This window comes from Notolabrus celidotus, chromosome 8 (genome assembly GCF_009762535.1).
Source record: "Notolabrus celidotus isolate fNotCel1 chromosome 8, fNotCel1.pri, whole genome shotgun sequence".
Classification (NCBI taxonomy): Eukaryota; Metazoa; Chordata; class Actinopteri; order Labriformes; family Labridae; genus Notolabrus; species Notolabrus celidotus.
Window position 1 is genome coordinate 10,756,531 of NC_048279.1, and position 15,262 is coordinate 10,771,792.

Sequence of the window (15,262 nt, forward strand, 5' to 3'; positions counted from 1 at the left end):
TCCAAAGAGAGGAAGGGTCCAGCGTGTGTGTGTGCGTGTGTGTATGTGCGCGCACTGGGCAGTCAAAGGGGGCTGGGGTTGGGGGATCATCGGCTGGTCAGGGGGAGGGAGAAGCATGGATGACTCATACTGTAGCTGCTGATGCTCTGTATGGACACAGTACTAGGTAGGCTATAATGACGTGTGCATGGAGGAGACTTAAGAGGTGAATGAGAAGTGTTTCGTAAATGTTCCCCCCATAACAGTACAGCTCTTTTCAATCTAGTGGGGTCTACCAAGGTTGTTTGCCCGAGGTGAAAACTTAGTGCATCACTAAAACACAGAGCGTGGCTTCATGTGGTAATATCTGATGATACTGTTTTTTAATTCATATTTAAAAACACAACTCAAAGAAGATTTTAAAGTATATATAGGCTATGATTGTGTATGTGAAGGTATATAGTTTTTTTAAGCCACTCATAAGTCATCAGTACAACAACAATGTTCAGGTTCACTCCCTTGGATCCGAATATAACTCGTAGTGTTATATTTATACGGACACACGTGAATTGTTTAAACCTATATTAACCCTCTTTGCGCCACCACAACATCATACAACTCCACCATCATTGTTGTGACCATTGACTGCTGTACACACGCGCGCGCGCGCGCGCGCACTCACACACACACACACACACACACACACACACACACACACACACACACACACACACACTCACACACACACACTTCCCAGTCATAACTGAATGACGGCAGGTCGCTATGGAAACTGCGTTACGCTCCGGGCGGCCGGAGGAGAAAACAAGAGAGCGAGGACTCATTCCAGTCTTCATTTCAGCACCACGCGAGCTCCTGGACAGCGCCCGAATGAACCCGCGCGCTGCTTCTAGCCTCACATGCCTTAGAAGGGACAGAGTCGCACCAGTGCCGAGTCTAACCAGAGTGGGTAGGGACTCCCAAAGAAACAGAGACCCAGACTCAGCGGACCAGAAACTCGGTGGATGCTCAAGGTTTAGTTCTTCTTTAAATCCAGGAGCCAGTCGCTCCCTCAGATGCCACAGCAACAGGTAAAACATTAATGCTGCGTAAAGGATAATCCACTTTTGTGTGGTTGCATATGGAATACTGGTATTTAATGTGTCTTTAATAATGTTGCTTGGAAGTTCAGCCGCCCTTTATCGTGCAAGGGGCTTAAATGTGGTTAATTGACCTCACCTGGTATCTCTGGAGTGAGTAAGCGCGTAGGTGATTAGAGTGAGGAACAGCATGGCTCTGGATCACTCCCAGGAATTTTTAGCTTGTGGTGGACTGTGTAAAATCATAGGGGTTCAACCAAAATATCCGGTTGTTGGTTATTTTACTTGAAAACTACTCGAGTTATATTTAAAAAGTAATATTAAGCTACACATTAAGTAGTAATCTGTTTTATATGGAGCACTTATCTACTTAGTCATATGTTTGGTCAGAATGCTTTGCAATTTAACTTGGAATCACATTCAATACTTAGTTATTATTTTCTGTTTAAGTTTTACTTCATTGGATCATAATTGTCCAAGTGAATGGAAGATAAAATAGTTTTGTGCGTACATATAAGCTTACTGCAAATGAAAAAGTCAGGGACACTCCAGCTTTTACAAGAGTTTTCCTCAGACAACACTGGATATTCAGCCCCCTCTTTACCACTTTTTAGATGTTATAATTAAAAGAAAACTGACTGAGCATAAGTGTTTCTGTGTGTTTAGATTTAGCTCTTCATATGAGACAATCTGATTTGTTGGCTTTTCAGTGGCCATAGATTGTATGTGAGCTGAGCCGATACGCCTGGATGAGTCACTCAGGCTGCAAGTTTGCAGAAGAGTGCTGAAGGGGAGGGGGAGATACAAGGGTAGCTGGAAAACAGTCCTGCAGTGCATCTCTGCCTCCCGAGCACATTTCTCCTTTGTATATATGGTCAGTGTCAACATCTGGAGATTTGCCACCTCTGATAGTGTGACTGCAGTTTGTTGCAACTTGGTTTTTACCTTGTTATAGCTGGACACAAACAGAGGTCCCATCCATGGCAGTTTTTTAAGGAGTTATGTGTTCTCAGACTCAACTTCATTGACTTCTGGTAAGATGACTATTCTTTTTTTTTGTAAGCAGACAGGTACTCTTTTGAAGATCTATAGCTGATATTGAGTAAAGTGCTGTTTTTAAGTTTCTGTTGAAATGTGCACAACATGAATTAGACATTTTATAAACACTGTTATAGATTGTTTGCGGTTGTTGTAGATGATAGCACTCAGATGTCTGACAAACTTTTACCAGAAAGCATCCCATTATTGCTCATTAGTATCACAGTGTTTACCTTGCTTGTATTGACAAATCATAGCAATCAGCAACATGCAGCTTTAGCATTGAGTGACATCCATTGATTTGTGCAAACAATAGATCATAATGGGCTGCTATGAACCACAGTCGCACACTCTAATACGAGCACACTCTCTGAAACACTTTCATGTTCACCCACAATCACACACTCAGAAACATAACACAGACTCTTCTGACTGAGTTCATTATGCAGATATGTTGTATACTGAAAAATGTGTCTAGTTTGTACTGATTGACTGATGCATTCTGGATGCAAAGAATTTGTGCGCACAGCAGGGAGGATAACAGGTGCCAGCCAAACAAAAATAATTGGCTGCTAAACCTGACTTTGTACCATATGTGTTACAATTCACAAGGTGTTAAATAACAGCTTTTGTGCACTCCCATGAAAGTGAGTGGGAGCCTTTGTTTGTAATGTAAACAAATCATGTGGTGCACTCAGACACAAAAACAGATGTGTGTCTTTAATTAGTGACGTTGGTGTGATTAATGCAGTCTGCTGGTGATGACTCATTCGGCTTAACCCTTGCTCCTCTGGTGGAAACAATCAATAAACAAAGATTCTGCCTGCATTTGCATGTCTTTAATGTTTATTACATTCTAATTACATTCTTACAAAATTATTTGAAATTAATTCAATGTTATTGTTATTTTTCAGTTAATGTTTTCAGATTGTGAATACATGTTGAAATAAAAATCTTTGTCCTGCATTGGGATTCAGATTCTGTAATGCCTGTGAAACACAAATGTTAGATTTGCAGTGATCTGGTCGAGTAGTGGAAGAATATTTACATAGAGCACATCTATGTGTATTGCTCCATGTGTCCTCGTGTCAACACAGCAGTTACATTAGCATTGTGGAAAAGCTGTCAGCCAAGCTGTGACTTACAGACAGCAGACTGCCAGGGAGTGTGCATAGGAGTGTGAGTGCTATGTGTGTGTTAGTGTGTGTGTTTGTTTATGTTAGACAGAGGGAGTGTTCATGTTTTTTTGGGGGGGGAGTAAGAATACATTCTCACTGTTGTCCTCCTCCCTCCCCTTTCAGGGCAGCAGCATGTCTGAAACCAAATCCAGTCAGCGGTTCCACAGCCTGAACACTGAGCAGGTGGAGGTTCTCCATCAGGTTTTGTCAGAGGTTGTTCCAATCCACGGTCGTGGGAACTTTCCAACATTGGAGCTGCGTCCTCGAGACATAATCATAGCTGTGCGGGCCAGGCTTCAGAAGCAGGGAATCACAGTGAGAGATGTACGTCTGAATGGCTCTACAGCCAGCCACGTCCTTGTCAGAGACAGCGGAACAAGCTACAAAGACCTGGACATCATCTTTGGAGTTGAGTTGCCCAGTCAGGAGGAGTTCCAGGTATAATTACTGTACTTCTTTTTAAAGAGCAGCTCAATGTAATAACAGCTGAGCACTGGAGTTCAGTCCAATTGACAGGCATTCATTTGTCTGTATAACCCTTAAACACAACATAATATCTCTCTTGTGTCTCCAGGGTGGTGCGATATTGATTTTGGTGTTGCTACATAGATATTCTGATTGTAATTTCATTATTGAACATGGAATAGGCAGATCAATGATATTGGCTTTAATACATTATGAAGAAAGCTAAATCACAAGAGTATCATAATAATCAGTTCGGTAATAAAAGTGAAATTACACTCTGACTACAGTCATCAGTTGTAGCTGTCATGTTGTTGACTTCTCCTCCCAGGTGATCAAGGAGTCAGTGTTGGGTTGCTTGCTGGACTGCCTACCTGCTGGAGTCAACAGGGAGCGGATCAGCAGTGCTACCATGAAGGAGGCCTACGTCCAGAAAATGGTCAAAGTCTTCAATGAGCATGACCGATGGAGTCTCATCTCACTCTCAAATAACAGTGGTAAAAACCTAGAGCTCAAATTTGTGAGTGTGCTGAGGCGGCAGTTTGAGTTCAGCGTTGATTCCTTCCAGATCATTCTGGATCGTCTCTTGGAGACCTACATGCAGCAGGAAACGCAACACAAAAATAATATGGTTGAGCTTAAAGACCAGCCCACAGAGCAGCAAACAGAAAATGTGCAGAAAAACTCTCCCCCTCTCCTCAAACAGGCCAGCTCTTCAGAAACAGAGAGCCATACTGATAGAGACTTACCCAATAAAGAGGGGACCCCAGTCAGTCAGACTCCAAGGGACAAGGTGCAAGAAAAGGAGTCCCAGAAAGAACTCTTGAATCAAACTGAACAATCAAATCAGACAAAACAGTCTGAAGTTGAACAAGACAACAAAGTTAAAACACCTGCAGATCTGAAAGAAGCATCGAAACAGAGAGAAAACTTGAAAGAGACAGGCATCTCTGACCAGACATCTCCAAACCTTTTGATGGAAAAGAAGCAAACCTCTGAGAAAGCTCAACCACCAACTCAGATTGAACTCAGACATGAGCCAGAGTTGTTGACAAAGAATAAATACCCAACAGAGGGAGAACACTCAGAGCAAACTCATCCCTGTGATAACCAACAACCACCATGCTCAAATCACAACGAACTCTCTGTTCTGATACAACAAACCGACCACACTAAACCCCCCGATGAACAGAAAGAACTCACAGAGCACATGGAACCGAAGGAGTTGCCAAAAACCTCAAACAAAACCCAGACAGAGTCTCTAAAATGTTCAGAATTTCACAGTACAGACTTCTCTGATTGTCTCAGTGAGGATGGGAGCAGCATTGAGAAAGATAAAACAATGCATGTATCTACACCAAACTCCAGCACACCTGCACATGCAAAGATAGAGACTCAGCTAACAGATGAAAGAAAAGTTGAGATAGACACACAGAAGCAAACAGAGAGGGAAAACGATACAGAAATCAGTGAAATGACAGATGAGATTTCAGCATCAGAAGCAAAAAGTGTAGAAGACACAGAGGGTATCGATTGTTCCTGCTCTGACTCCTCCATGTCTCTTACACCTCACAACACACAGCCTCCTGGCACACAGGACACACTGGAGATTTACAGCACTCTACACACAGACGACTCAGATAATACGCCTAAAACACTTGATGCCCTCAGCCCTCCAGATACTCAGGATATTTTATCTGCACCACCAAGCCTTGTTTCTGACAAAAAGACCTCTTCCTCTTCTTCTAGTAAGGCCTCAGAACGCCTGTCTCACATGGTAGTGCTCAAACACTCTTCTCCCAAACCTCCTCGGAGGATGTGTAGGAAGGTTACCCCCAGTCTATTTTCTGACAGCGACACAGTCCCAGAGCCATGTTTGGATCCAAACATCTGCTTTGAACCTGATAATGCCTTTAACTCCAAGTCAACAACTCCAAGTTCAGACCCCCCCACTACCCCGACAACCTGTGAGTTGGATCAAATACACCCTGGACCTGAACCCAACCTTTCAAGTAACCTACCTTCAAATCTAGATCTTACCTCAGCTCCTGATCCTGCCCCTGATATAGTATCCTCTCCTGCTGTGGATCCCATGTCTGCTTTACCTCAAGAGCCACAGTTCTCTCAGTTAATCACAGAGAGTTCATATGAGACAAGTTTTCAGGGCTCAATAGAGACTCCATCTCCACACAAGGCTTCTGATGAGCAAAGCCAGACCTCCCCTAGAGAAACGGTCCCTGCATCCAAACAATCAGAGCCTCCTGACTCAGTGGACACATTCGTTTCACACACGGATATGTTCGACCCAAACCCCCAAGAACCTGTACTTACCTCAGAAACTGAGCTCAGTGATGAAGACGACAACAGAGAACTACAGACCAAAAAGTTGGACTTGAACCAGTCAGATGAAAACCCTCAAGAGACCACACTTAGTTCATCCTCTTCTTCCCACTGGGTCACCCCTCCTGTTTCCTGCGTCACCCCTCCTGTACTCAGTCTGTCCCCACCCTGTTTCACTCCCTCACCCCCGAGCCTCAGCCCCCCTCAATGTCTGACCCCTCCCTCTCACTGCCTCACATCTGCACTGATGAGCGCTGTCAGCCCTGCTACAAGCTTTAGCTCTCCGACCCTGAGTTTCAGCCCTACCTCATCCTGCCTCAGCTCACCTCCTTACCTGACCCCTCCTATGCTTAGCCTCAGCCCCCCTCCACTCTGTCTTAGTCCACCCTCCCCCTGCCTCAGCCCTCCCCTCCTCTGTCTCACTCCGCCAGTGGAGTCAGAGGACTTTGTACCTCAGGTATCTTCAGACATGGAGTCTTTGATGCTGAACACAGACAGCAAGGAACCGATTAAAGAGGCCTCCCCTCAGCCAGGAATTCCCCTCCAAGAGTTGGAGGATGAAAAAGAACCAGATTTTATCTCATCATTGCCTCAGGTTGCAGAGCCTGTCTCTTTTCCAATCACAATCCCAAGCTCAACCTCACATGTGCTGCCTCACTCTCAAACTGAAAACCCAGAGGAATTTTCTACTCCACCAGCAGACGAGGTATCCAGCCCCATGCCTGAGTACAAAGAGGCCCCTAAGGTACCAATAGACATGCCTGAACAGAACAACAATCCTCAGCCATCTGGTTCGGTCCCTGCTGTGGAGGTCTTGGCTGAGAGCATGTATGGTGACTTTGAGGCAGCCATGGACCACCTGCGCTACCGCCTAATCGCTACCAGGAACCCTGAGGAAATTCGGGGTGGTGGCTTGTTGAAATACAGCAACCTGCTGGTCAGGGACTATCGTCCTGCCAGTGAGACTCAGATAAAGACACTGGAGCGCTACATGTGCTCACGCTTTTTCATTGATTTCCCTGATGTGCAGGAGCAACAGAGGAAAATCCTATCCTACTTGAAAAACCACTTTATCGGAGAGGAGAGAAGCAAGTACCAATACCTGATGACGCTGCGTCGCGTGGTCGACGACAGCACTGTGTGTCTGATGGGACATGAGCGCCGTCAGACATTGAACATGATCACAGTGCTGGCACTGAAAGTTCTGGGTGAGCAGAACATTATCCCCAACACAGACCATGTGACATGCTTCTACCAGCCTGCCCCGTACCTTGCCGAGCACAGTGCTCCCTATTTAGCAGAACCCAGCTATTGCAGCTATTACATACCCCAAGGGGGGTCAACTCTGCTGTACCAACCTTACCCACTGCACTTGCACACACAGACTGGACTGGTCTAAACACAAACGCACGAAGTAACACAAAAGTTATGGTTGAACAAGGGGAAGGTGCTTGCCATGATGGACAGCTGGAGAATTGAAATATAATCCAGGGATTAACTGTTTGGTCTATAATAGACCTATGGGGGTGGGAATGATTGGGTTTTACAGTAAACTCCCCAAGTACTCTGCAAGGTTCTAACATGATTATGTGTAATTATCTGGGCTTTGTGGGAAAGTAATAATTCTTCCGATATTGTTCAAATTCCAGAAAATGCTGTATGCACTGCATGAGTCATAGCCCTTTGGTCTCCTTAGGAAGCCAGCTGAGCTGTTGACATTCACACACATGCACTGACATATTCACAAACAAACACGGACACACACACACATGCACACACGCCACACACACACACACACACACACACACACACACACACACACACACACACACACACACACACACACACACACACACACACACACACACACACTTCCAGGTCTTGAATTCTTGTATACACTTTTCATGTTCTTAATGTGTTGTTCTTAAAGGGTTTGTTTAGAATGTGGACCTTGCCTGTGGTTAATATCGTGCATGGATAAATTGGGACTGTTCTCTCACTGCCAAATACTGTGTGACTACTATGCTTCTTCAACAGTTTAATGTAACTTTGTTAATCCTTTACTAAATGGGTGTATTCTGAAAAAATGGAGGGATAAGTCTACCAATGTGTAGAGTACTTTTACCAGAACATATTCATGCATGCACAGCACGTACACACAAATACACACACGAGCAGGCACACATAGAGTTTACTGTATGCACACAAGTACGATACAATGCATGAGTAGCTAAGTATATAGATAACATCCTGAATTCAAAGCAAAGGCTTTTAACTTAATAAAAATTGATCTATTTTTGCAAGACTTTCCAAGATAATACTCAGCGTTAATCAGACTGGTTAGTTCCTACAGTAAAATGCCAACTACATTGCCTTTGCAATAGACTGTACAGCATATTGATTACAGTATATCTTGTGCGGATAAACTGCATTGTTTTCAGGTAAATTGTGTTCAGATGTAGTGCTTGATTCTTTTTCCTCGTGGAGTCCCTTCTGTAATACTGTGAAGTACTGTACTATCTAGTGTTGATTTATTTGATGCTAAAGTTTATTCTATGGAGGTGGTCAGGTTATAACCATCTTTGGGTCATCTCTAAATATGGCAGATGCAGATCAGTCTGACAAAATCGAAGGAAGTACATTGAATCTCATGTGACTCCTCTCAGCATGAATCAGCATCCTCTAATTCACCCAGTCAGAATCAACAAGCAACAAGTTAAAATCCACCTCAGACCTGTTTGAATCTCAGTTTAAAGCCGTGCAACAGCAACTATACGACCAAAGATGGTTCGGTAGGGAAAATCAAGTGCCTAAATGTGAGACATCATTGGCATGTCTTTATCTCACTGCACTGGGGGTGTTACCGGGGTGGGTTCGGTTTGGGTTGGGTATGTGTTCTGTTTTTGACCCCTGTTATTGCTGCCCATTTTGATGTCTTCTTTAATGTAGTCCTTTGTTGTAGTTTATTCATGTACATTTTGATAAAATAAAGGGGAACTCAAAAACCTACAGGTGTGAGTGTTTGAATTCTTTCAAAATAAGCCTTTACCTCAGAGAGAAAAGGAAGTCCAACATCACTGTTTTCTTCTCTTTTTTTGCTCCTCTCTATTTCATTCCTCCACTCGTCCCCAAAATGATGCTACACAGCTTATGTATCCTCCCCATGATTGGGCTCTGCAATGATCCACTTAAGCATGACCGTCAAATCACGATGATGCCCAAGAGAGGGACCAAAAGCTGTGAAATTCTGTTTCTGTGAGGCCTCTTATCACAAATAACCTGTCCTCTAGATATGTTTGGACCTGGATGACGCACGTTTTACGCAACACAGCAGGCTCAACAATGTGTTAATGTGAGGAGAATATGGTTTGTGAGGTGTGAGACTGAAAGGGGGGACAAAACGCGAGGGGGCCAAAGGGTGTTTGTGCACGAGTGTGTGTGTTCGGATGAAAACATGAGCAGGTGGTCTCCTGTTTTACCATGTAATTGAAAACATTATGATCCAACAAAAGGGATCCCTCCTTACTCCGTCAGTGCCTCCTTCCTTCCCTCCCACTTCACACCACTGATAAGTCATGGGTACAAGGGAAAATGAGGCATTTTCACGGTATGTGTGTGTGACACACCATCAGTTCTCACACAGTATGGGTTTGCGCTTGTGTGCCCAATGTTAGAAAACGTGTGGCTCACTGGGAGAGGGAGAGAGTGTGTGATCTAATAGGGTCTGTATCAGCGTCTCGCAGACCTCTAAGCCACTCTTGTCCCCTCAGGGTTTCCATAGAGACAGAGACAGGCAGCACGGTGGGCGCAGAGAGCATGACTGAAGACAGGGAAGACCCACACAACAAATGAGGGGGTGAGAGAAGAAAACAAGCAAGAAAGAAAAGAGAGGTGGGAGAAACAACAGAGAAAGATAGTAGACAGAGAGATGGATGGAAGAGGGGGAGACAAAGCCAAGGACTGAGATTGAGTGGGGAGGGAGGGAGGGTATAGATAAAGGGAGGGGAGAGGAGCAGGAGCAAGGGAGTTGATGGGGAGAGCGTGGGAGGTTGTCAGGCCTTCAGTCACAGGGGAGTCACTGTGAGGTGGCTGCAGTGACGACAGCAGTGATGTTAGAGCAGGAGCAAACACACACACACACACACACACACACACACACACACACATGTATGTTCCACTGTGTATGCACACGTTCACACAGCTACATGCACATCAGTTCTCTAATGGTCTGCCCACCCATCCACCCTCAACAAACAGTTTGAAACTCACTGAGACAAAAAGAGAACGTCACCCACACATCTGTCGTTCTGTCTCTCACATGCTCTGGCCAACGCATTCAATGTGACTTTTTGACTATCAATCTATAATCTCTCATACAGGCTGGAAACAAAGAGCGGTGTATATTTGTGTGGATTTCATTTTTTATATACCTCAGAGTTAAAATAGCTATGGTTAGTGGGCACATGCTGTCTCTGCAGTGTAAATGAAAACAAAAGCATCAAGTTGGGGTTAGTAGAGGCTTAAGGCGTTAACCATGTGGCTCCATCTGAAGTGTGAATTGAGGTAATTACGGCTGTCGGCAAATTTATTCCACCGTTTCCTCCTTTTTCTTGTTCAAATGAATACCTCTGCAACTTTTTGTTGGTTAGCAGTCCATTTAAAATCTCAAGTGAGAGTGGTGTTTATTCATGCTGGTTTAAACATCACTGAACCTGCTATTGAAAACACTCCAAACCCATTATATTCAGGGGGGTCTAATGATCCTTTAGACATAATTGCTGTTTTTATGAATAATGAAAAACAAGTAAAAAAAAAAAAAAAAAAAAAAAGGCTTCGTAGTATTAGTCATTCATGTTTTCCCTGTTCACTACAACCTCACCCTCCTTAACCTGTACCACCCACATCCTCTGTGCCCCCCACCCACCTACTGTGTGCCTCCCACCCACCTGCTTCCTTGACTGCTATGACTCAGTCCTCTCCCAGCTGAGGGTACAAGAGGATAAAAACCTTGATGAAAAACAGCCAAGAAAAACATTCTACTCAAAGAAATAGAGCAATTGGCAAGGCAAGAGGCTGCTGCATCTTTAGCTCTAATGCCACCCACGGCACACACACTCACCTCCAGTCCCAATTCATCAGAAATACACACCCACACACACACACACACACACACACACACACACACACACACACACACACACCCACACCGCCCCCACACTGAAATTGATGCACTCTTACTTTATCTGTTAATTCATCCTTAACAGCCAAATTGGGAAGGCAGAGTGGAGTGTTTCAAAAATAGTTTTTCATTTCTCTAGACAGAAGTGTGTGTCGTCACGACTCTGTGACATGGATGGATGATTTCTTAAAGGCGAAGTTGCTGATACGTGCCACACACGGAGCCCAGATCAGACACCCTAGAGGAATCAAACTTGTCCATCATATAACTTTGTTATCTCCCCCTCAAATTCAGCCTGCCTGTGCTATAATTAAGCTCAAAATGTAAGGTCATTACCAAAACTGCTGTTACCATATTGTTCAGTGATGTAGAAAATAGTGGGAGATGATAATGTTTCCTGAATGGTGTCGTGCCTTCTGTCTGCTCAGCTCTTTCACATTCGATTCATTCAGGAGCCATTGGGTCACTGAGACCTTACTTTGTTAATTGTGGAAACTAAATGCAGCATAATGGATGTGACTAAGGTACAAGCTTACATAAGAGGAGATCAATCAGACAAACAGAGAGGTAGATTTACAACAGAGTGAGAAACAGTTGACAGGCAGTCCAGCTGTCACAGCTGAGGTTGAGGTTTAGCCGTTATACCCCACATAGCAGTAATGTACCATGTATGTGTCTATGTAGAGCTCAAAATGGTACACATCAGTTGATCTGTTACAAGACGAACAACTGCTCCCGTAAAGATAGCTGTCTTTAGTCGTCGTCTCCTCAAGGCTCTTCAAAAAAGAATCTGAGCTTCGGTTTGACACTTTTTACAGAAAGACTGTGAAAAAAATTGACCAAATACAGAACTATTCAATTATGTTATGTTGCATTGTGGGAAATGACCGATCCATTAATCCAACTCATACAACAAACTATAAAACAAAATAACTGGGCCGATGCTGCTTTTTTCCATTCAAAAACTGCATTTCTCAAGTGTCTTAACTCCATGGAAGTGTAACATTAAACTGGTGTAATCCTCCTATAATCCTAATACGAAGGGATTAGCAGTGGATGAAAGTTACTTGGTACAGTTTGTCTTTCTTTTTTCGTTTTTTGATCTTAGAATTGATTTCACACAGCTGTATTATAAGAAAGATAATGTTCTTTCTAAACATTTATCTGACAGCTGCAGCAACAAGTCAATTTTTCAGTTTTGACATTAAAAACACATTCTGAGTTTATATCATACAATGTCATGGTAAATATTAAACATGTGGGGCTCAACCTTTAAGGCATCCTTGTGATTCCTGAAAACTGTCTCTAGTTGAGACACTATGTTCCAATTAACATGAACATTCCCCACAGCGTTCCTGACTGTAAAGTTGATAATAATCTCAGGTAGCAGGGGTCTTGCTAGAAGCTACTTCAAGTTCTTTTTTTTAACAGAATGTTTTTTTTTTTTCAGTCTTCAGAGGGATTATACATGTTGGACTTGTAAGTGTGATGTTTTTTCCACTCTAATATTAGTACATTTATGAGCAGAGATCAACTAAAAGATCTGCAGACTTCTCAATTTAAGGTTATTCCTGCCTAATCACAGATCCTTCAGACGCTCAGCCTTATAAATAATGCTTCTCTTTGCCTTTTAGTGAAAACTTTGAAGGTTAGTTTTCTCCAGTGACTAATTCTGCCTTTGGCACAGAAAAGGTTTTCTTTTTATCACTGTATGAATGAGAGAGCCTGACATCATATGCCAGGTCAGAGATAAGACTCAGATCTGCGTGTCTGTATGTGCTGTGTGTTCGTGTTTATATTTGAGGAGGAGGCGGGGGCTGTTTGTGTGTGCTGATGTTTATGACTGTGATCCGTGGCACTGCTGTTTGCACTGAAGCATGTAGTAGCATGGGACTATTAGAGGAGGGGAGTGTCTCACTGTGTGTGTGTCTACACTGATTGACGTCACAGACGGCCACTCATTTCCATCTTGTCTGCGTGTGCAAGGAGAATAGATCCCCATCTGCATCCAGCTCTTCTCCCCCTGCACACTTCCTCTACCCCCTCTACTTCCTCTACATCACCTCCTGGCACTTTCTCGTACTCTCCTTCTCACCCTGCCTCTTTCCATTCACTCATGCTTGTAGCTACATCCCACCCCCGTAGAGCAGCCAGCCTCATACAAGAGAGTCGAACACAAACAGTTTAAGTCATCCAGACAGCAGAGCAGCATATCTGAGAACCTTGCCACTAAACATCTGTTCGTTTCAGGCATCACAAGGTCCACCATGGAGGGAGGACATATGTCTCAGGCTTTTTCACTCAAAATGTCAATACGTGTTGGCAGCTTATGTGTCTGTGTGTGTATGTGTGTGTGTGTGTGTGTGTGTGTGTGTGTGTGTGTGTGTGTGTGTGTGTGTGTGTGTGTGTGTGTGTGTGTGTGTGTGTGTGTGCGTGCGTTATTACTTGCTTATCTGTGAATGTAAGCATGTGAAAAAAGTGTGACGTTTTTTTCCCCATAACAAATGCTCATCCCCATGCACACACTGGTAACCCTGGTGACGACAGGACATCATTTAAATCACTTCCTCGTAAAAGGTCATCCTCATCTCTTACGCCCCTCCTCGTACACACACGCGCGCACGCGCGCACACACACTCCTGCGTGCCAGCGGAATAATGCACACTGGCTGTGAATGGATGAGTGCGGGGAGGAGACAGTGGCTGCGTGGGAAGATAGAGGGATATGCACATAACTTGAAAAGGGAAACGGGGCTCAGATCTACAAATCATAACCCGTCAGAGTTAAAGAGGGCAGAATGAGAGTGAACACTGGGGGCACGTGTGAATGTTAGAGACTCAAGAGGAAGAAGAAGAGACAGGCGGCAGACAGGCAGATGGTTAAACGGGCAGTAAAGCAGGCAGACAAACATGGAGTTCAGGCAGTAAGCATGCACAGACGACAGATAAAACAATGTTGGAGTAATTAGCTCTTTGATGTCAGAGTGCATAAGGAAGGGTTTGCGCGTGCGTGCGAGTCTGTATCCCAGTAGGCTATCAAAGCTGTTAACGAGTCAGAGAGCTGATCACAGGAGATAGGATGAATGGACGGATCGATGAAGGTGGAGGAGTTGGATGTCACGAGAAGTGCTCAGATGAAAGAAGGTGGTGGGGAAAATAAGACAAGACCACAGTGGTTGAGATCGGAAACTTTTTGTCAATCAATATCATAGGCCTATTTCCTTTCCCCCTTTATATCACTGCACGCTCTCTATAGATCTAACACCGAAGATGCAGAACCATCTGGTTGTAAACAAGTTTCAATTAAATCGCACTGACAAGATGATGCTGACAAAAAGGAGATAAAAGGTTTTTTGAAAGCCTGGATGGTTTCCCTTTGGAGTTTTTTTAAATGCATTTTATAATGATTTGGTAACTGTTATTAAAGGGTTTGTAATATATGCCTCAAGAAAAATGTTCACACATCAAAAGTAAATCAAAGCTCGATAAAATGCCAGGAGGTAAGCGCCCATGTTTGCAGGATTAAAGTTAGGGCAAAGCTGTCATCTAGTGGTGGCGCGTTGTAATAACATCTAAATGACCAGACAACAAATATCGACAAAATGGAGCCCGGTGCTCGGCCATGACAATGCAGGTCAGAGGGGCTGCAACTGCTGCAATGAACAGCAGATCAAATCCAAAAAAGCTACAAACTTCATGGAAAATACAGGCATCGATTTAATGTTAAATTAACATTGAAGACGGTCTAGTGCACAAACTAGCAGCTAATAACCAGACTGAATCCCTCTTGCCATGGAGGGATTGTTTGCACCATATATCCAAAAAAACATTCACTTGCTATTTTTGATCCACAGCAGACTGAGGTTATGTCTTGAAAATACACAGCAAACACACCCAGGCTCCACATTTCAGACTGGCAGAGCAGCAGAGCTCAGGGCAAAGGCACAGAGACAAGGCTCAGAAAAAGTACTCCATTATTTTTGTGTTTGC

The 15,262-nt window shown here is 43.8% G+C and overlaps 1 protein-coding gene across 1 annotated transcript; it reads left to right on the forward strand.

Moving 5' to 3' along the window:
• The first annotated feature begins 689 nt into the window (after positions 1 to 689).
• On the forward strand, positions 690 to 9,102 carry LOC117816855 (proteoglycan 4). Its single transcript, XM_034689235.1, has 3 exons — positions 690 to 1,067; positions 3,416 to 3,730; positions 4,086 to 9,102. The coding sequence occupies exons 1-3, from the start codon at positions 1,053 to 1,055 to the stop codon at positions 7,491 to 7,493; spliced, it is 3,738 nt and encodes a 1,245-aa protein (XP_034545126.1). The 5' UTR covers positions 690 to 1,052; the 3' UTR covers positions 7,494 to 9,102.
• Positions 9,103 to 15,262: the final 6,160 nt, after the last annotated feature.

What these genes read in the sequence shown, in the direction of transcription:
- LOC117816855 (XM_034689235.1), top strand. An exon ending in CCAGTCAGGAGGAGTTCCAG is followed by an intron (nt 3,731 to 4,085) that starts GTATAATTACTG and finishes TTCTCCTCCCAG; the next exon opens with GTGATCAAGGAGTCAGTGTT.